The following is a 22,705-nucleotide window of genomic DNA, read 5'->3' as shown; positions in this document are numbered from 1 at the left end:
GTATTTTATTGCTTGTTATGTGGATTTTTTTATTGTATATGCCATTGCTCATGGGCAGCGTGGATATTTTTTATGGGTTAAATACAAATCTATGAACTACATAAAAAGTCAATCACCTAACCATTAAGAACTCAGTAATGCTAATGATGTGGCAACATATACACATTTATTGATGTATGAATGTGTCTCTTGAAACATCCTTCTTTTAACTTCTAGACAAGTCCCCAGATATCAGAAACTAAACCTAAGGGTATGCAAAACATCTCACATTTGAAACAGTTATTTTGAGCTCAAAATAGGTTGTTCCAACTGAACTGGAAATATTCTGAAGTTATCATATTATGACCACTCCAAAAGTGGCTCAAGCTCAAAACAGCTTTGTTTAGTTTTGAAACAGGTGTTCTGAGCTCAAAATGGGGCTCTTTTAAGCTCAGAACACTTCTGGTAAGATTGGAACAGCTGTTTCAAACTAAGACCAGAATATTCAAAATTTAAAATGGAGCACTTTGGGCTTGAAACATATTACATACCACTCCCCAAACCCCACAGCAACTAACATACCATCAGAATTAGTACTGCTTTTGTTGAGACAGCAATATAATTAAAAAAATGACATAATCCAACTACTTCATCAAGTAGTACCAAGAGAATTGCATACAAAGCCCACTGAATCTTACTTATACACTGTGTTTGAAAATAAGTGTTTTCCTCCTTACAATTAATTCTGTACAGAAAAGTTATACAGAAAAGTTGTACTTCTGTACATAAAAGCATGCTTTAAAATGTGTAATTTCTTCCAATATTAAGCAAGATGATGCTGTATAAAGTATCTGGATTAGAAAGAGGAAGCTGTCTATTCAGACACTGAATTACATACAAATTTTTAGATACCACTAAACAAGAGATGCCAAATAAGATACATCTGGGATGAAGTACAGAACAAAATAACCTTCAACTATTTTGAAACTATTCTTATTTTCAATTTTATTTCCGTAAGTCTCGTATCCCCACTAGGATATTACTACCAATGTGCTCTGTATTTACAGTAATAAAATACTCATACTCATAGTAAAACAACAGATTAACATTTTAATATTCTATTAAAAAGGCTATGCAATTGGGATGTGCAAAACATTCCAATGTCAAGAAAGTCAGTTCAAATATTCCAAGCTCAAGGCCAATCATGCGAATTCTGAAATGAGACTGGAACAAAACACACATTTGGTTATTTCAAACAAATGTTGTTTTAAGTCTTCAACTAATCTAAGAACTGTTAACTGCTGTTTTGTGGTTTCAACTGAATTGTTTTTTCATACATCTCCCATCCTTACTAGTAAGGCAACAAGGACTCATATCCCTACTTCTACTGGTTTAGATTGGATACAATGATATGTGAGTGAAGTGTTGAGAAGAAAGCAGATAGCATAGGAACCCAAAGAAGACAACTGCTCAAAGACACCTGACTGCCAAGTAACTTTAAAAAAAAAATCTTTGGGGAAATTAGAGTACATATCAATGTACTCGTGTATCTTCAACTGTGTTTTACTTTGCAGATAGGCAATGAATGGGTAGAGAGCCAGTTTGGTGTAGTTGTTAAGGGATCAGGCTAGAAACGAAGAGACTATGAATTCTAGTCCTGCCATAGGCACAAAGACAGCTGGTTGACCTTAGGCCAGTCACTCTCTCTCAGCCTTAGGAAAGAGGCAATAGCATACTACTTCTGAAAAAACCCTGCCAAGAAAACTGCAGGGACTTATTCAGGCAGTCGCTAGAAGTCCAAAACTGACGGAGGCACCAAATATATATGAACGGGTGCATGTGCTGTACAGACACATTATGATTCTTCCCATACAAGTATTGCTAATACTTTTGAGGTTGTGTAAATGTAAAGAAAACAATAGTTTAATTTGAGCTGTCTGTCCTATGTTGTGGTAGTGAACTTTCATAGGTCATTTAAAAATGCCAAAACTGAAGATTCTGTATTATGTTGGGAGCATTAGTGAGCTATGCTCTCATCTTCCTGAGCCATTAAGTTTTGATTCTATTTAACTTCTGTGGCTAGATCTCTGGGTGTCTGCTTTCCATTCTGCTGTAAGCTTTTCTGAATTTGTTTTGCTCACTGGTTGCAGAACAGGATTGGGGGGGGAGGGCAGTTTTGTGCTTTGTGTTGTATTTTTGTGCACATTTATATATAATGCCAAAGTCACAAGTACAATACTGTACTTAGGTATAGCATAATGATTTTTTTTATTAAGCACTTTTTTTGTAAGCAAAAAACCAACTCCTTAGCAATGAGTAGAGTCTGCACTGGATAGCTGGGTTGTTTCTTTCCAGAGGCAGGGCACACCTGCTGCCGTTAAAATGCCTGCTAAAGTAGGTGCTAAGGGAAAGAATGTAGATGAACAATTAGCTCTGTTGACTGAGTGCCTCAGGGAGCCTATTTAACTACTGAAGAAATTCTATGTTTGGAAGTGAAGCCTGGATTCTGATTTAATTCTATCATATAGAGAATTTCTTCACATTCTCAAAAATGAATTAAAATCTCTTTGGCTGATTTTTTTGCAAGTTTGCATTTTGTGCTCCTTTGTTATTGAACGGTCACTTGTTTAATTCATCAGAGTCAATGAATATGACATGTGCCCCCAAGTTATAAAGTATGTGGTCAAACTGGCAGGTTTCCATACCCTACTGGAATAAACTTAAGCATTCTAAAGAATGGAGTTTTGTTTCACACAGAAATGTAGGCTTATCATAATTTCTGTACAAGTTATAGCATATTAAAGATTGTTTATTTATTGTCCATCAAAATATCAAGAATCCAAATAATCGATCTGCAACATACATGCTACAACCCAACACAACCTGGGCTGGCAAGTGATCGAAAAGACCAAAGGTATACGGGGGGTTCGTTTCTAGTATTTTTTAAATGAAAAATATTATTCTAAGTGGGAAGTTATCTAACATGAGGACATACAAATAGTCCTCGCTTAATGACCATAATTGGGACTTGAATTTAGGTTGCTAAGCAATGTGTTTAAGTGAATCATCACGTGACTGCGTAGCTTAGCATCCGCAATCCCGGCACTCCCAACTGCTGTCTTTAAGCGAGAATTGCGGGTTGTTAGGCAAGGCAACATCCTGCCAGCTTCCCACAATCAAGTCCGTGGAGAGGTCGGCAGGACGTTGCAAGCAGGTGGGGTGCACAAGGGCCTCAGAACTGCTTGGATTTTCAGCCCCAGAGTCAAGAGGCTTCTGTAGCCTCTCTACTCTGGTGCTGAAAATCCTGTTTGGATTTCAGCACAGGGCATTTTCAGTCAGCTCCCAGAGTTGAGAGGACTCCCTCTCATCTCTGGGGGCATGCTGAAAAAGCTCCATGCTGAAATCTCTGGGGGCTGGCTGAAAAAACGCCATGCCAAAATCCTGCTTGGATTTCAGCATGGAGTTTTTTCAGCCAGCCCCCAGAGATTTCAGCACAGAGCTTTTTCAGCTAGCCCCCCCCCCCAGAGATTTCAATTTGGGGCTTTTTCAGCCACCCCCCAGAGATTTCAATTTGGGGCTTTTTCAGCCAGCCCCCAGAGACAAGAGGGAGTCCTTTCAGCAGGAAGCAGTGGCTTACAACCTTCCCTTGGATTTCAGCATGGAAGATTGAGAGGATTCCCTCTCATCTCTGGGGGCTGGCTGAAAAAGCTCCATGCTGAAATCTCTGGGGGCTAGCTAAAAATATCCCATGCTAAAATCCTACTTGGATTTCAGCATGGAGCTCTTTCAGCCATCCCCCAGACAAGAGGGAGTTCTCTCAGCAGGCGGCAGTGGCTTGCAACCTTCCCTGCCGGCTTCCCCACTGACTTTCTGAGGAAGCCAGTAGGGAAGATTGCAAATGGCGATCATATGATCGTGGGGCACTTGGCAACTGGTGCAAACTGATTGCCAAGGGCCCAGATTGCAATCACATGACCGTGGGGGGGGGGGCTGCCATAACTTTGGGCACAGGTTGTGAGTCCCTTCATTCAGCACCATCATAAATTTGAACAGTCGCTGAACGCATGGTCATTAAGCGAGGACTACCTGTACATATTGTCTACTCTAGCTGGCAGCACTATCCTGACCTTATTCTAGCTCAGGAATGGGGCACTTATAACTCTCTTGATGATACTGAACTGCAAACTGTAGTTGCCTTAGCCAGTTTGGCTAATAATGAGAGATGCTCAGAAGGCCACAGGTATCCATCCTAGTCTTAAATGGAAATGCAAAGGACTAAACCTAAGAGTTTTTGAATGCAAACTAAATCACTGAGCTATGTACTCTCTCCAAACCTGAAACTCAATTCAAAATTCAATGCCCCCTAATAGTAGTAGTAACTATTAATGTAATAGTCATTAACACATCTGTAGCTATAACCAACCAACCAGTAATAAAAAGTGAATGTGGCTTCATCCAAAGTAGGCAATAATTGATTGAAACTCTTCTTACAAAAAACTGCCTAAATGCATATATTGGAAAGTGGATAACTATTCAGTTATTGTAATTTCTTTAAGTGTTGTGAGCTTCCCACAGTAGTTGATAGTCGGGGAGCATACAAGTTTAATAAATTATTCTTAATTACTGCAATAGTACTTTCAACTCAATGCTCTCCTATTAACTATTATTCAAGAGTCAGACAAATTCATAAAATTAGATAGTCTTAAATATCTCAGTATTTTTAAAAGTTAAAAACTGTCATATCAATTACGGTCTACATCATAAAATATTTTTCTTTATGGAGATATTTTGTATTTTTGAGATTTGAAAAGATCTACAGCAATTTTAGTTTACCTGACAAATAAAGGCACTACTAGCGCTTTAACATCAACTTTAAACCTACAGAAATAATTCACCAAAAGGAGAGTAAGAGTCGAAATATTAAATTTCATTTCTGTCCTCAAAAATCTCACGTTTCCCAAATATATTCAAATAGAACAGGTTCACAGCATATAGAGGAACTGTACAGACATTAATCTGTTCTACCCAAGTTGACCAATTCTGTTACATATGTGAAATTTCAGGTGCTACTCTCCCCAATATCCCTGTGGATACTTGCTCCATCCCTCAGTCTAACTGTCCCATGCAGTGCAAGGTGCAGAGGAAGTAGGATTCTATCTATTTCACTTAAATACAGACTACTGAGAAGCGTGAGAAAATGTAGTGCCTCAACCATACAGTCCCCAAAGCATGGAACATCCTACATGTGTTCAAGTGAAAACAAGTAGAACTTTCTCTCCCCAAATCTTGTTGCTCCACACAGAATGGTTAGGGACTGAAGATGTGGGACAAATGTGCACTGTCTCACCTTGTCCATCTTGTGCATAATTAAATATATTCAGGCTAACTTCTTAAAAGGAATTGTTCAGGTACTACTTGATTTAAGCTAGTTATCATGTTAAGGCAGAAATTATTTTAGTACTATGCATTTGCCAAAGTTTGAATAAAAATATTTGGAATAGAAATTAGAGTTGTGCAAAATTTGTTGTTCTGGGAACTAAAATTCCAGTGAACTCTAAAATATTTTGTTTACCCTCAGTATATTCTGTTTTTGGGGCAGTTTGGCAGTTTTTTAAAGTAAAGCCACTGAACTGGCAGTAGTCTGAAAGTTGCTGGAATGGTCTGGCGCCAAAGCAGGCCTGTTTCATCCAAAACAACACGTCTGGATCACCTCAAAATACTCCTGGAACAGCATGGTCTGGAGGAGAATGCTACAAAATGTTCCATTCCAAGGCTGAAAAAAAAAAATGCTCATCCCTAATGGATAATTTAACTTTCCTTTAATAGAAAAAAAATCAAAGTTCATACCTATCTTTTCAATGAGGTCTTAAAACAGGACAATAAAATATAATGACCTAAACCAGCCTTTCTCAACCATTTTACCCTAGAAAAAGCCTTTTCAGGTTGCAGGAAATCCCTGCATAAGAATCACAAAAAATACAAAAACTTCAAAATACAGTTCTCTTCTAACTCACACAATCCACATTTTACAATGCTTACAACAACAGCTAAGTAACAATCCAGCAGCCCACTTTTTAAAATACCCACTAGTGTGAGCACTAACACTGCACAGCAAAAGTTAAAACAATGTTTTGTTTTGTTCTTTTTTAAATTACAATCTCTCACAGAACCCCTAGCAACCTCTCATGGAACCCTGGCTGAAAAAGGAAACAATCCACTATCTTAACTCTGTCAAGTATGTTACCAAAATCCAGTGTCTATTCTTCCATATTTCTCTTTTCTATCAGATAGGTAGAGAGATAGATAAAATTTAACAGAAGATAGAAATACATGTTTTCTGAATTCAAAAAAGACCTCTTCTCAGACAACAGTACAGGTATTTTTCCAAAGACTTGTACCCACGATTAACATTCTACATCAAACTCATAACAAAACAAGTCAACATCATAGCAAGGGAACAACATCCTTTCAAGCTTGCTTCCTGAAAGAACAACCAGACATCTATCTTGTTCCTCCATCTTGTGCTTGTGCTGTTTAGAGCTGTATCAAGAGCCACACAGAAAAAAAGCAGGCACATAAAGAAGATACGGAATGTATGAGAAAGTCCTCTATTAATATAAAAACTGCTTTATCAATATTGTAACACGCTCATCATTTAGACCAGGGTTTCTCAACCAGGGTTCTGCAGAACCCTAGGGTTCTGCAAGAGGTCACTAGGGTTCTCTGGGAGATCATGGTTTGTTTAAAAAAAAGCAGAGATAAAAAACAAAAACCCTCCAATCTCCAACACTGGGTTGGCCCGCCAGAGCACATTCAAACCCCAGGTGGAGGCGGGGATTGGAGGAGAGGAGGGAGGAGCAGCATGTGGTGAGAAGAGTGCGAGAGAGGCCTCTATGCCAGGGCTCTTCTTACTGGTACGCACCTGCCTTTGTGCAGGCGCAGTGGTCCAGGGGGTTCTGTCTCAAAGTGGGTGCAGGAGATGTGGGGCTGGGCAGGCCCAGGCACCAGCGGCATCAGGAGCCACCCTCAAAGGCAGGGGGAAAGGAAAAAGTGGTGGTGGTGGAGGCTTTGGCATCAAGGTGCCAAGAGTTCAGGAGAGGATGAGGAGTCCAAATATTAGGGAGAGAGGTGTTGGAGGTTGCAAGGCATGAGCCCCCTCTAGTTTTACAAAGGGGTCCTTGGAGAGGAGGTGGAAGGGGGGGCAGGAAAGGAGAAGCTGGATTTGGAGAACAAGGTGCTGGTGGTACAGAGAGAGGAGTGGAGGCTGGCCAACCCAACTCAGCATGCCGGCGTCATCTGCGTCCCTGAGAAGTATTTTGCAGTTATCATTCATGACAGTTTGATATATCGCTCAAAAACTGTACACACCCTTAAAAGTAGCATATACACATGAAACAAATACAGTAATTTTGTAACTTCTGGCCTATATTTGAGCCTGAATGTGCAGGGGTTCCCCAAGGCCTGAAAAATATTTCAAGGGTTCCTCCAGGGTCAAAAGGTTGAGAAAAGCTGATTTAGACAGTGTGTTCACAAGGTCAGTAACTACCATGCAATCTGAACAAGCAGACAAAATTTAGGTTAAGAATATGTATTATATATCCATGTCTGACTTAATCATGCTTCAAATGTTAAATTATTTTCATAATTGGATGAAGCTGCCCTTCAATGAGCAGAAAGCTCTAAGACCATGAAGCAAATTAATAAACCAAATGCTCTTTTACTGCAGTTTAGAGTTTGTCCACAGAACCACTCAAATAATTTTAAGAAATATTATGAAAACTTAAGATCCAATGCACTACAGTCTGTCATTTTGTAACTGTACAGACAGGAAAGGTATTGTTATGAAATGGTTGAGTATCTGCTCTCATATCACCAAAAATATTGGAAGATACATTCACACCATGCCTGAAAGGCAGGAATATTCAGTAGTGGGGACATAAGAGAGAATTAGTGTTCCAACACTGTACTCTGACAAATGTATAATATAACAGCTGTGCCTCTTCCTTATCAAATATAGCTAGGGTAATGAGGATGGAACAATGAGAAGAGAAAGACAGAGAAAGGAATGGAAAAGGCAGGCATAAACTACAGAAATGCGCTTCTGTTTAGCAAGAAGTCAGCATAAAGAACAGTATGCATCTTCAAAATCTTTGTTTTTTTATTACCCTCCATACCCAGGTTTTTTTTTATATTTATCACATATATATCTTGCATCATTAGAATTTAGACAGCAGTTAAGTAACAGTGATGGGCTTCTCAGATTTACCTGAGTAGATTTGTCCTTCATGCATGAAGGATAATGTATATGGGGATCTCGCGGCCACTGTCCTGTGAGGTAAGGTCCTGTTATTGTATCCAACGAAGAGGTCCGTCTTATGGTATTAGATGTTCTAATTTGCTGGGCTTTTGGCCTGTCCACTGAAATAAAAATATGTTACATGCAAGATTGCAAGTACAGGGTTATAGTTTTCCATCCTTGTTTTCAATGTGACAATTTACACAAAAGATCCATGAATGAGCAACAATCTCTTTCAGAAGCAATTTCATTTTAAATCTCTCTCAGTAAAGGAATTCCAGCAGTTAGAAGTATTATTATGATAGAAGAAATATCATGCCTGCTACAACCAGATTATGGTTAAGATAAACTTGGGGAAAAACACTTAACTGAGAAATTTATCATCCTTCCCTCTTTAGATACTTCTTTTAAAAATCTAAGCTTCTATGCTATTTCTTTTGATAATAGGCATTTTGATAAACCAAACAACCCAATTTTTACGTCAAGTCTTCATGTGGCTGACCTTTTTACCCGTTTTATTAGGGAAAAATAATTCTACTAGATGGCATGGTTTGAGTCTATGCTACAGTGATGCTAAAAAGTTTGTGAACCCTTTTGATTTTTCAATATTTCTGCATAAATATGACCTAAAACATAATCTGTTCTCCACACAAGTCCTGAAACAAAATAAAGAGAATCCAATTAAACAAATGAGTCAAAAACATTAATTTATTGAGGAAAATGATCCAAAGCTACATATTTGTGTGCAGCAAAACAATGCAAACTTTTGCTTTCAATAACTGGTGCGCCTCCTTTGGGCAGCAATAACTGCAACTAAACTTTCTGATAACTGTTGTCAGTTCTTCACATCAGCTTAGAGGCATTTTAGCCCATTCCTCCTTATAGGACAACGTCAACTCAGGGATGTCGGTGGGCTTCTCATGAACTGCCTGCCTCAGGTCCTTCCACAACATTTCTATAGGATTAAGGTCAGGACTTTGACTAGGTCATTCAAAAACATTAGCTTGCTTCTGCTTTAACTATGCTTTGGTGGTACAACTTCTGTGTTTTGGGTTGTTGTCTTGCTGTATGACCCACTTTCTCTTGAGCTTCAGTTCATGGACAGCTACCCTGACATTCTCCTATAGAATTTGCTGGCACAATTCAGAATTCATAGTTCCTTCAATGATGGCAAGCTGCCCTGGTCCAGAAGCAGCAAAGCAGGCCCAAATCAAGATAATGCCACCACGTTTCACAGATGGAGTAAGGTTCTTATGCTGGAATGCAGTGTTTGCCTTTTGCCAAATGTAATGCTTTTCATTCAAGTCAAAATGATCTATTTTGGTCTAATCCATCCACAGAACATTCTTACAGTAGCCTTCTGGCTTATTCACGTGGTCTTTTGCAAACTGCAGAAGGGCAGCAATGTTATTTTAGGAGAGTAGTGGCTTTCTTCTTGCAACCCTGCCATGCACACACTGTCATTCAGTGTTCTCCTGATGGTGGTCTTATGAACACTGAGACTCACCAATGCAAGAGAGGCCTTTAGTTCCTTAGACATTACCCTGGGCTTCTTTGAGCCCTCCCAGAGTATTACATGCCTTGCTCTTGGTGTGATTTTGGTTGGTCAGCCACTCCTGGGGAGGGTAACAATGGTATTGAATTGCCTCTATTTATACATGATCTGCCTGACAGTGGACTGGTGGAATCCAAAGCCTTTGAAATAGTTTAACTTTTTCCAGTCTGGTGAACATCAACAACTGTTTTTTGGAGGTCCTCAGAAATTTCCTTTGTTTGAGCCATGAAACATTCCCACATACCTGTGTTGGGAAAATCAGACTTTGATAGTGAACACCCAGTATTCTGACCTCCCACATACACACCTGATTATCATCCAATTGACTGAAACACCTGACTCTAATTTCCCCTTCAAATGAACTGATAATCCTAGAGGTTCACTAACTTTTAAGAAGCACTTAAAAGTATATGTAAATATTCCAAAAAAATATTGTTTCCAAATTTATGACAGTTGTGATAGCTAGGTACCGTACTTAGACAAACAGTAAATTTATTAAGAAAATAAAGCCTAATGTTAGTGTTATGGAACCTTGTCAGTTTCTCTCAGCACACCTACAGTTTTATCTTTGTATTTTCTTAATGCAATAATACAAAACCTATCTAAAAATAACTCATTACTCAGATGACATATTCTACGAAACCCACATAGCTGCAAGTTTTTCTACCTCCACTTTCTGAGCCATTCTGCCAGAATAGATAAAAAAGATACCATACTGATGACATTCTCACTTATTCAATATGGAAGCTACTCATGGATTGGGGAAAACATACCATGGAAATGCTATTTTTAACAATAGACTCACTATAAGTTCTCATAATATGTGGCTGAGACACAAACTATTAATTCAATCAAGAATTCTGTTACAATTAGCTAACTAATTGAAACCTTTCTAAAGCATATCTGACCTCTTTATGACAAAAAAATGGTTCTCTAAAATGTTTTCAGGGTAAGTTAAGCAAAATGAATTTATACTAAATCAAATTAATTTAAGTTACGGTTAAAATCATGATTTAAAACATCAGCCAGACTCAATTTAATTATTTAAATCACAATTTATCAACTACTGAGCAAAAATTCTATATTTGTAAAAATGCATTCTTGTTGTTTGATATGACCTAAATACATATTCTTTAGTACTGAAGAGATGTAGTGTTCATTTTATAAGGCATAAACCAGATAAAGTAATTATTTAGTCAGGGTTTTTTTTCCAAATTAGATTTCTGGGGGCAAAAAAGGAAATGCTAGCTGTACTACCAAGAAATAGATATACAATCTTGAGATTATTAAATTGGCTTTGTTAATTTTCTTCCATAATAAAATATTTTTACAAAAAAAATAACCCAATGAATTTGCTTTCTACGTTTGCCTAATAAAGCACAGAGGCTTCATTCTTTTAATTGGAGCTATTATGGCCTGCTGTCATAATTATGCTTTACTTTTAGTTGACAGAAGATATACTTTAGGACCAAAAACGTATTCCTGCAAATTCTCAAGTATGCAAAAATACGTTCTGCACACTTTTTAAAAATTTCTGTCCTCCTCTATTCCTTTTATATACCCATATATATTCAAATCTTCTTCCTTGTCCAGATCTACTCTATCATCTCAAAATCTTAACTGACTTTATTTTTGCATTTTTGAGAGGTCAGTTAACTTCCCATTTTGCAAAAAAAAAAAAAAAGTTTTTAAAAATCTGATTTAAATTCAAAACAGTGCAATTTATGTTTTTAAAAGTATTTTATCCACCCTGAGATTAATTTTTTTTACATTATCAACTAATGTTCTTTTAACAGGAAGTATACCATAGATGTATTTAATCAACTTTTTTGTTAGCAGAAATAGAGAATGCATTATAGCGATCCTATGATTACATTTCTAATGTAACTGGAAACTTGGGGGGAGGAAGAAATCTGGAAAGTCAGAATACAGGTTATATCTGGTTCAAACATATGAATCAGACAACTATAACACTCTTGCACTGTAACAATAAGATAATTTTACAAAACAGCCTCCTCTTACTTTCTGCTATCTTAAAATTCTTCTCATCAACTAAAATTGTATGGATATTTTATGAAACACATATAATGAAAGAAAAACTATTATATTATGTTATGTTTATAGCTACTAGAAGGAGAAAAACCTTTTCAAAGGTACAGCCCCTAAGGAAGTTACAATCCAGTTATGTGCATTGTCACTGACCAGGAATTGTCTGTCACGGGTGCTTTTTACTGCCTTTTTATTGTGTTCAGTCTTTTACTGGGTTTGATTTTCTGCTTTTGTTAATTTCACTATTGTCCATGATCTTGAAGCTGCATTGACAAATGCATAAAAAGAAGTTCAGTTGATGTAAATCAAACAATGATTCATATTCTGACGTATATATGAAGGCTTTGTATATTCAAGGATGATTGTAATATTATATATTTTGCACAACTGGTAATTCCCCCCCCAGGAAAACAATTAGCAAATTCTTGTTCACTACAGCTGAATCTCAGCAGTATAATAATATATTGCAGTTACAAAATAATACTACCGAAGATGTGAGACCAGGAAAGAAGAAAACTGCCTTGAAAGTTCTCGTTCAAATAGGAAAGCAAAACAAAAATGTTGTAATTATCTAAACTATTCATCAACTCTAAAACCCAAATTGAGAATGCAAGGCACATTTCTCCCCATCTCAGGCTATGGGAAAGTTTGGGATTATGGTGAATTAAAGCCAGGGATATACACATTAATATTATGCATATTCCCAGTGTCTTTATGCCTTCCAAGATATTTTTAACTTTGATGAAATCTACTCCCTTTCTTCACAACCTAAAGGTTTTGTGGAATGAAAACTAAGATTGGAGGAAAAGACCATAAAAACTTCCAATATTTTGAGGGAGGAGGGGAAAAAATGTAATTATAGGTTTTTGGCCTAAGAAAGTTTCTATTTTTCTTTCCCTCGTAAAAGGCAATAAGCATGCTCAATCCTGATCAGGCTTCTAAAAAAAAACTGCAAACAATTCTTTTTATAGCTACCACCCTTCCTGCTAAGTATGTAGAAATCACTTTGTTTCAAGTTCAGGATACAAAGCAGAAGAAAGTCATGAATGTAGTTCCTAAGTGGTTTTATTTTAATAAGGAAGCAAGGTTTGGGTTTTGTTTTTTTTACTTAAACATCATCCATAGTGAGACTATCACCATTACAGCCTATATACAACTAAGGCTATTAAGTCCACTAGGTTAACAGCACCATATGTGGCATGTAAGATTTTGAGGTAAACTCACTATCCTAGTTCAGTAAATGCTAGGGAAAGGGGTTTTTCCCCCTCCAAATACACCCAATGGGCATTCTGCAAAAAAAAAAAAATGGAAGCACTCTTTACATAATGTTCTTTTTACTATGACTGATATACAGTTAACACAATCTAACATAACTAAAAAAATAAATATGACAGCTGTCTTAGAAGGCTTGCTTTTTTGTGTATGCATTGTGTGTGACATAGCTGTATTCATGCAACACTCTACCCCATAGGTAACTAAACTATGGGTTAATGAATTAGCTCACACAATATATGGAATTGTAAACAAACCACACTGACTGGATTTCTATAGCAATTGAACCACAAACTAACCAACCACATTTTAACTGTACATATTGCAGAAACCCAACCAGAGTGCTTTTTGCACCTGTAATTTGTCTGTGTAGTCAGCATGTCAGCCACTCAAAACTAGTGTGTCTACTTGCAAATAGGCTAATTTATGTGGCAAAACACATAACTGATGAGGCATTCTTCTGTAAGCAACTATTCTACCCACACTCACCACTGATTTGTTTGAACCTTAAATCTGTTCTCTGAATCATGAGCCACAGAATCATTTAGACCAATACAGCTGTGCTAGGAGTGCAAATTTATTTATTAGTTTGCAGTTATTTGCATCCTATGTTGCAACAATGTATACACAATTGCATACTACTAACATAGCAATATATGTAATAATACAAAGCTTCATTCAAACTAGCAGCATCAAGATTATTAGTCTTTCTGCATAGGTTTTCAATATCTATCAGGAAGGCAGGCAGGCAGGCTTATTTTACCAGGTTTAATACATGCTAAAAAAAACATGAGCCACTTTAATGACCTTGAGACTTGGACATGTTCATATGAATTAAGACAGTCCATTCACAAAATTTGAATGTAGGTATTTAGGACTTTAAAAAATTAATATCCAAGCTTTAAATTTGATTGAAATGTCAATTTCTTTGACATATCCACTGCTTCTCTAAAGTTAAAGAAAATTTCAGGAAACGCTGACATGAAAAATAATATTGGAATAATATCAGTATTTGAAAAAAACAAAACAGAAATTTAAATCTTCCTTGGGCTTACCAAACTAATATTAGAGTTCTTTGGATTTTGGCCAGAGTAGTTCAAGTTCAGGGATATAATTAATTTTATTACATTTTAGAACTTGATAGTAAACAGAAGTTCCCCCCATCCAAACAATCAGTGACAAACTACATTCAGAATTCAGAACCTCATAAACATAAATTTAGAAACAATCTGATAGCTCTTCAAACATTATGACATTTCAAGTCACTGGTCCAGCAGACACATCAGAAAGAGTTCCTTATCTATCATACAATATGAAACCAAATATGGAACCAACTTCAAATCTCAGTTTTTACCATATGCTCATCATTTATGACTCAGCTCAATTTCCTTTCACCTTAAAAAAATTAGATTGGCCAAAGCTTTGAGCTGGTGAGGAAAACTTATTGGATGTGTTCTAGGCCTCACATAATACAATCAAAGAATCAAATAAAATATTGGCTCATTAGAGGCTTAATAAAAAATTAATCATTATAAATGACAATCCCAAATATTCTTATTTAAACTATGCTTAAGTAATTCTACATTTTAAACATCACTTTCTACTCTGTCTTTATAGATTTTAAAGACTTTTTACACACATTTGAAAAAGGATGTAAGATATTTACAATACATTAATTTTATTTAAAAGAAACTATCATTTTAAAAGTAGCTTGCATTTCTCCCAATTTAAAGGCAATGACCGTTTTATTTGGGCAGCCAATATATTAATGGAATGACAGTTGATCCATGCTAGTCAGTTACGTTTATTCTCTGCAATCATTTACAATGAGTTAACTCCTCCATATTTTTCATTTGTAATATTATCAAAGCATTCTATAAAATATATGCTGTATTGCACATATTTTCATGTTTGAATAGAAATACAGCAAGAGATAGTTCAATATTATATAGAAATCCACAAACTGTAAGATACAGATAATATGTAGTACTAAAAATATACAAGCATAAAATATAAAGATGTATAAGTTAAGCAGATGAAGCTGATAAACATGGAAGAAACAATAACATTTTTCAAAAAGTATACCTATAAATTTAAGATGTAATTACTGTCTGGCTTGAAATTTTTTAAAATCAGAATTAGTACTAATTTTGAAGCAAGCATTTGAAAGCATCAAATAGATGAAAAATGATGATGGGGGAGGAGAAAGCGCTCTTAGAGGAAGCTGTTTTCATTCATGCAGTAATGATGTCAGCGTCTGCAGTGGCAGCTGCCTGACCTATACAAGCTTCCAACCCAGAGCACTTTGCAGCTTTCTTTTAAGAATATCTGGCAATTTGTTTACATATATGAAAAATTTCACTGCAATAGCTGTATTGTAAAAAGGTGGAAGTATAATACAACACTACAGAAAAATTATTTCAGTCCTATATTGTTCCTAAAAAACAGAACACAGTTCACTTGCACAGCCAAAACCAAGCATTTTTATATTAAACACTGATGGTTACACTCCCATTTCTGGCAGTTGATATAAATACAAAGTAAGATTCTCAGATGTTTAGTAGTTGAAGCATTGCTGTCTCCCAACATAGCAAGTGTTCAAAGCAACTCCTAAAGTCTCTGCAAACACAGGTTGCTATTTCAGTTGTGCTACACTGGCCAAAGAGGTAGCAACTGAGCAACAAACCAGAAGAATGGTATTGGTTGTGTTCAATGAAAATTTTCCCACAAAGCAATTTTGCAGAAATGCATTTTACTTTGTAGCTTACAGAATAAGGTTATTCAGTTGTATAAAGAAACACACTTATCAAATTACAGGAACGGATAAGTAAACTGGTCAGTTTATGTACTTTTCAACCATTCAGGGCAAACTGGCTGAATCATTACAGTATTACGTGATTCAGGTAACTATGTCTGTCAGCTACTTCATATGTTTATATATTGTACTCTCACACTTACATCAAGCTGTAGACTGCTACAAAGGCTAAAGGCAGAGTAAAAACATGTCATGAAGTCACTCATTTCTAGCTTAAATGGCTGATTAACTGAAAATAAGTTAATTTACACTTTTTAAAATGTTTTAGGAAAAGATTTAAGTTATATATAAAACAGATTTACTTTATCCTGAATAAATATTCCATGAAAACAGAAGATTTCTCATCAACTTCTTATATATGTGTTTTGTCTTTTGAAGTAAACAAATGTTTTTTTTTCAAATTTTCAATTTTCAAATGTAATTCAAATGCAAAGAAAAACTTATTCACATTTGGTGTAATTGTTTTTCAAATCTGCATACTAAAACTTACTTTGGAGAGTGACCGGCTTTGTGAAGCTCATGTAACTATCTAAGGAATTAATAGGAATGATTTAAGCCAAGAATGACTTCAACCTCTGCTCTCAGTATTACACCAAGAGACTTATTTAATTTGCTATTAAAATTAAACACAGACCCAGCATGATTATAGATGCAAAAGTGTTGAAAGATAAAGGATATCCAAGAATTATAGCAAAATTAAGTAGTGTATTAATCTGATTCATCTAACTGCTGAAAGGAAAAAGAGGGAGAGTTGGACAGTAAAAATAACCACTATTACTTTAGAAGAACTTAAATAATTTATTAGTTTTTGTACACACTTCTTAGAATTTGTTTTGATTTATACCTGCAATATATTTAAGAATTTAGTTTACAAATCTACATAGCACATTTAAAATGAAAATACAAGGAACGTATTCTAATACTATAGAGTTCACTAGCATTTAGTTTTAACTCTGCAAAGAGATTGCATTAATGGAGAAATATTTTTTAGGCTTTTTAGACAGACTGCAGGCACACACAAAACCCACAGGTTTTAGAAATGCTGTACTGTAAACAATTGTTCTGCCATTAAATCTTATTGTTAATATTAACAAAGAATTTCCACTTGTATTAGCAATATGTTTAATCCAGTCATTTTCCTTACTTCTATAACTATATAAGGGTTTCTTAAAAAATGCATTGTTAGGAATGTTAGTTATATAGAAATTAGTATCAGCACTTGGCTTCCCCTGAAGTCCCTTAAAGCTCTAGTTGCCTCTTAAAGTATTTTAGTCACTGAAACAGATGAGCATATCCATATAAAGCACAAATTCAGCATTTAAAGCTCTCAATCCCTTAAAAACGTTGATACACATGTAATGTTAAAAGGGCAAGCCAATCTGCTTCAGCATTCACACAACATATAATGCATTTCGAGTTGTGTTATTCCAAATTAACCACCAAGCTTCCATATTTTTAATTATCAATATGGTTCACAGCCCTCACTATACCCACCTATCTGGGTTCGGGAAAAAAATCTTTTATTACTTTTTAGTCTGTCTAATTCAAATACTCTTTTAGAGTGATAAACAGTGTTAAAGGAGCAAGTAATCAACGTGTAAATAAAGGGGCAAACCTCCCTTTTCAGGCTTCAGCTGAGGAAAGGCTTGGGCTTAAGAATTTGCTCCTAATTCTTCCTTTTGAGCTCCCCAACCGAAGCTTCAGACACAGTAGAACTTCTGAGGAAATATACCTAGCAATGAGATGGTAAGGGGCGGACGTGTGTATCGTAAATTTAAGCCTGATACTTTTCCTAAATGAATCGTGTTAGGTCTTTGGGAGGTTGTGTTGACAAGGGAGACTTCATAACGTATATGAGGGGTGGGCACACCCGGAGGGGTTACAGCCCTATCCCGTGCCTGCTTTACCTCTATATATGGGCGAACTGGGGCTCCTTCTTTCAGGTGAGGTGCTCCTCCGCCTGCCGCCGTTGGTGGTGGTAGCGGTGCTGCTGCTGTCGGGCGAGCGCCTCTGCCTTACCTTCACCCTGCTCGGCTCTACCGCCCCGCCTGCTCCCGGCGGGGCGACGGCGGCGACAGCAGCTGCCGCCAGAGCCAACGGCGAAGTAGAGCTTGGTGGAGGCGGGCTGCCGCCGTTCCCGCCTCCTCCCCCTGCGCCGCGCGGCCCTCCTGGGCCGGTATTGCTCCCCACTGAGGCTGAGGAGGTCGGCAAGCGAGTCGGGCTGTGCTGGTTGCCCCTCAGGAGCTGGAAAGGGACCGTGGCGCGGATCGGCTGGAGCAGCCGGCTAGTCCCAGCGCCGCCACCGGGGGCGCCTCCGCCGCCACCGCTGTTTCCTCCGCCGCCAGACCCATTACTACCGACTGAAACTCCGGCGTTACCGCTGGTAGGGGACCCGGCGGCTCCGCGGCGCATCCTCTGCGGGGGCTGGTGGTGAGGAGGGGTCTGCGAGGAGGAGCTGGACATGGCGGCGCTCCGAAGGCGAGAGAAACAAGGAAGGCTTTCCTCTGACTCTCTCACGCGCGAACACGCCCCCTGAAAGAGGGGACGGGACGAGGCCGAGAGAGGCAGGCTCCAGAGCGTTCCGCGACGCGTTTATCGCCGGGCTGTGGCCATGGCTGCCCGCCTCGGCAGCTTAACCCCTCACGGCTTACATCGTCCGTACGACGAGGCGGCGACTACTGGAGAAGAGGAGGAGCGGCGGCGGCAACGGAGTGGGCGGGGACCTTAAGTCTCGCGCTCCTGCCTGACTAGAAACTCGGGACAGACCGCACCTGCAGACCGCCACCTACCCTCCAGCTCCGCTGCCCTCCTTCCAAATGGCCCTCCGCAAGCTACACCACCCTGCTTGTAGCGGGCAAGGGGCGTCCAGCCATCCGCCCATTGGGCACCCGGCCGCCGTTAGTTCGAGTCTGATTGGTCAGAATCCCCGAAAGGACAGCGTTTGTAACCAACCATCGCCTTCCACTTTACCTGTAGGAGGAGAAGAGGGCGAGAGGGAAGGGGTGGTAGCTGAAAGCGGCTTTGTGCAGGGAGGGGGTAGGGCAGTTAGTTTTAGTAAAGTTAATATTACAGGGAACACGTGACAAAGGGCTGTCTCTGATAATTGTTACTGTTTGCTTCCCAGGACTGTTTCTTAATGTATATGCGTAAGGCTGGAAATTATAAACAAATACCACTGTCCTAAAGTGCTAATCCTACTTAGGAATTTAAGAAACCCTACAGAACGTTGGAGCAATACCAATTTGAAATCACTTAATTCTAAGAAAATAACGATTGTTTAAAAACCAATGCAGTGCCTTCACTTAAACTGAAAATCCATCCACAGAAGAGCATAGCTTTTTTGAACAAATCTTGGGGCTTTTTTGAGCCATTCAGAATTCTTGTCTAAGCTCTTCTTTTGAAAGTACCTTAACTGAAAATCAGGAGGATCTTTCTTCATACTTCATACAGATTTAGATATTGTGAGCTATTTGCACTAGAATAGCAGCTTAAGGCTGTTAGGCCTATATTTTATAAGGATTCAGTTTTATTCAATTAGATTGATTTTTTTTTAATTGATCAAAATTGTTCAGGTTTGATTAAGAATACTATTTTAAATATTGATAATGTTAATATAAATATTGTAATATACTTTAATGTAAATGGATGTAAAATGATAGAGCATGCACTGGGTCTGAAGTTGGAATGCAGCATCATCTCCATGGCAGATATCATTGCTAATATATCTACTGTACTAAGTTTTGTTTAACTTTTTCTTTTTTTGCAACTTGGATCACAGGTATGAGTTTTTAATGCTTCACAAAGTCCTGCAGCAACATTATGGCCTGCTTCACACACATGTAAACCCTAAATTGGTTTAAGTTGGGTCATTGACTAAATTCAAGCTATTGTAGTTTATGGTGACTGGTTATTTACCTATCACATCAAACCATTATTTGTTTAACCATGATTCAAAGTGTTGGCTTCACACATTAAGCTATATATCATAAATTTACAATGGCTGGCAAGTTCACAAATCACAATAAACCAAAAATGAACTTTACTCTAGTTTAACTCAATATGTAAAGCTAGCCAATTTTACTTTAGACTATGATTAAACAAACCCCAATTCAGTGCAATCTGCAAGCCCAGCTATTCCCCATGGTAACTCCTTAGTTATAAACAGCCACTATTTAAAATATCTTGATGGCAATATTAAAATATCTTGATGGCAATATTTTTTATTATTTTCAACCACCATTTTAATAGCTAGAATCTCTTCTGTGGCAATCTGTAGAATTCTAATTGATAATTTGTAATGCAAAACCTAGTGATACTTTCAACCAAACAGAGGAAATTGTATTACAATATTTTTCATCTGCCAGAAACTAACCATCAGCCAAGTGGCTTTCTAACTGCAGAGAAGTCTACTGGATAAAGGTAGTCCCCAGTTTAAGAACAATTTCCCAAGGTCTGTCCTTAAGTCAAATTTGTATGTAAGCCGGAACAGTATCATTGTAATACTGTATAACTAGTATTGTGTAATTAACTCTAATCATTGGGTATTTAACTCAAAATTCGCTACAATAGGCTCCGTCTTAACTATGGGTCATCTGTAAACCAGGCATTCTTAACCCGAGGACTACCTGTACATTTTTGAATCAGTCTAGAGAGAAAAAGATCCAGACCTTAGATAAAAGACCCAGTTCCGTAATTACCTCTACCTCAATGTGCATAAGAACAAGCTCATTCTTCCCAAATCTAGTGTTCTCTATAAGTTTTGAGAATAAGCCACTCAGAATTCCATGGAAGTTATCCTTTATATTGTTTATTGTTTATAAGATTTATATGCAACTTTAGTGTGAACAACTCTAAGTGGTGTACAATTAGAGGATCCATATACAATATATCAATTCCAAATATCGATAAAAGCTATATTCTTATATAACAGTATAACAATCATTTTTGGCACTGACATCCAGCAGTTTCTAAAGGACTTCTGAAACAGCCAGGCCATGAGCCTTTGAAAAGCCATAAAAGTGGGGTCTGCTCTTGCTTCAGGGGTCAAGCTGTTTCACAGGAGGGTAATTAATTTCCATGACTCCTGTTGTACCTCGTGATAAGTGGGGACCTTTAGCAGTCATTCTCTGCTCACTCAGATTGGATAGACAATCTATTTGTGAAAAGTCTTGCAGATCCTCAAGCCCTGAGCCATATATTAGTCTCATATAGTAATTACCAGCATCCTGAATTGCTCTTGGAAACACACTGGAAACCAGTGCAAATTCCAAAGCAGCATTTTATATGGCAGCAGCAACCTCAAAAGCATACAGACTGCTGCATTTTGAACCAGTTAAGGTTTCCAAATTGTTTTCATAGATGGATTTTCTCCTAGATGAACCGTCCTCAACCTGGTTCTTCAGGTCTTCCAATGGTGTGCCCATTGCCACTGTAACTGAGTCCATCCATCTTGCTGCTAGATAGTTTTCTCTTTCTTTCCATATTTCCCAACATTATAGACTTCTCCAGAGAGCTAGATCTGGAGAATAATGTTTGCAAAATATGGCAATTTAACCCTGGTCATTTGTGCTTCAAGTGAGAACTCTGGGTTGATTTGTCCAATGATTCATTTCTTTGTTTTCTTGGCTGTCCATGGTATTTTTAGGAGTCTTCTCCAACACCAAAGTTCAAAAGTGTCAATACTCTTTCTATTTGTCTTCTTCAAAGTCCAACTTTCACTTCCCTGCAGTATCATTGGGAAAACCATTGTCTACATGATTCTGATTTTTGTAGGTATAGACATGTCACAGCATACAAATATTTTTTCGAAAACCTTCATTGCTACTCTAGTAAGTGCTGGTCTGCAGCATGTTTCTTGACAGCTGATTCCTTTACTGTTGACAGTAGATGTGAAAAGGCAAAAGCTACCCACTACTTCAATAGTGTCATTGCCAGTTCTAAAGCTGGTTGCTGTACTTGTTGTCATTAGTTTGGTTTTCTTTATATTTAATCTTAGCTCTGTTTTTTTCACCGTACGCCTTTACTTTCATTATTAGAGCATTTTCAACTATCAGAATAGTACCAATAGAGGCGAATATGTGTAGCTCAGGGTTGAACTGTGGAGTCCTTGGGGTTCTCTGAGCTTGGTTCTTTTCTTGTAAACATTTCATTACCTGGCTAGGTAACATCATCAGTGCTAAAATGGGATGGGGTTTGCTCTCTGTTTATATACTGTGGCCTGCCTTGCCAGTGCTGGTGAGGGTGGGGGTTTTGTTTTGCTCCTCTGGTAGTTCCTTCATTAGCATATGTTTACTGCTTGATTGTGTGCCTGGTGGTAACCTTTGCTTATCTGGGTGATGATTGCTGGTGAGGCGATCTTCTGGTCTTTTGTCTCTTTTGAATAGTATGTAGATGCTGTTTATCTCTATGTGTCTTAATTGCTGCCTTGTCTGAATACCAAGCTTCCAAGAATTCTCTTGCATTTTTGGATTTGGCTTGGTCTAAAATGCTGACAGTTTCCCAGTTAAAACTATGGTTACGTCTGTCCACGTGTTGTGAGATTAAGGAATTTTCATCATGTCTTCTGACTGCTAGTTGGTGCTCGTGGATGCGCTCTGCTAGTCTTCTGCCTGTCTGTCCTATGTAGTGTTTGTTACAGTCCTTACACTGTATGTTGTAGATGACTCCTGTTTTTTCTTCTTGTGCTACTGGGTCTTTTGGTTTATTTAAGATATTTTGGAGTGATTTTGTTGGTTTGTGT

The 22,705-nt window shown here is 37.8% G+C and overlaps 1 protein-coding gene across 5 annotated transcripts in view; it reads right to left on the bottom strand.

The window, feature by feature from the left end:
• The window catches only part of GLCCI1 (glucocorticoid induced 1), a 46,719-nt gene extending 27,910 nt beyond the window's left edge, over positions 1 to 18,809 (bottom strand). Inside the window, exons 1-2 of one of the 5 annotated variants that reach the window (XM_088150630.1) lie at positions 18,756 to 18,809; positions 8,246 to 8,397 (exon numbers count right to left, since the gene is read on the bottom strand). In XM_088150630.1, the coding sequence (XP_088006756.1) occupies positions 8,246 to 8,266 (21 nt within the window). In that variant the 5' untranslated portion in view covers positions 8,267 to 8,397; positions 18,756 to 18,809. Of the gene's footprint in view, positions 1 to 8,245; positions 8,398 to 17,873 lie in introns of all 5 variants that reach the window. The other 4 variants (XM_088150629.1, XM_088150628.1, XM_088150627.1 and 1 more) reach the window with 4 other exon arrangements.
• Positions 18,810 to 22,705: the final 3,896 nt, after the last annotated feature.

The sequence above is a fragment of the Python bivittatus genome, unplaced genomic scaffold (assembly GCF_059951505.1).
Source record: "Python bivittatus isolate LINGU-HERP-01145 unplaced genomic scaffold, Pbiv_v1 ctg000610_np1212, whole genome shotgun sequence".
Taxonomy (NCBI): domain Eukaryota; kingdom Metazoa; phylum Chordata; class Lepidosauria; order Squamata; family Pythonidae; genus Python; species Python bivittatus.
The sequence above is the reverse complement of the archived record's forward strand: the minus strand, read 5'-3'. Positions and strand labels throughout refer to the sequence as shown.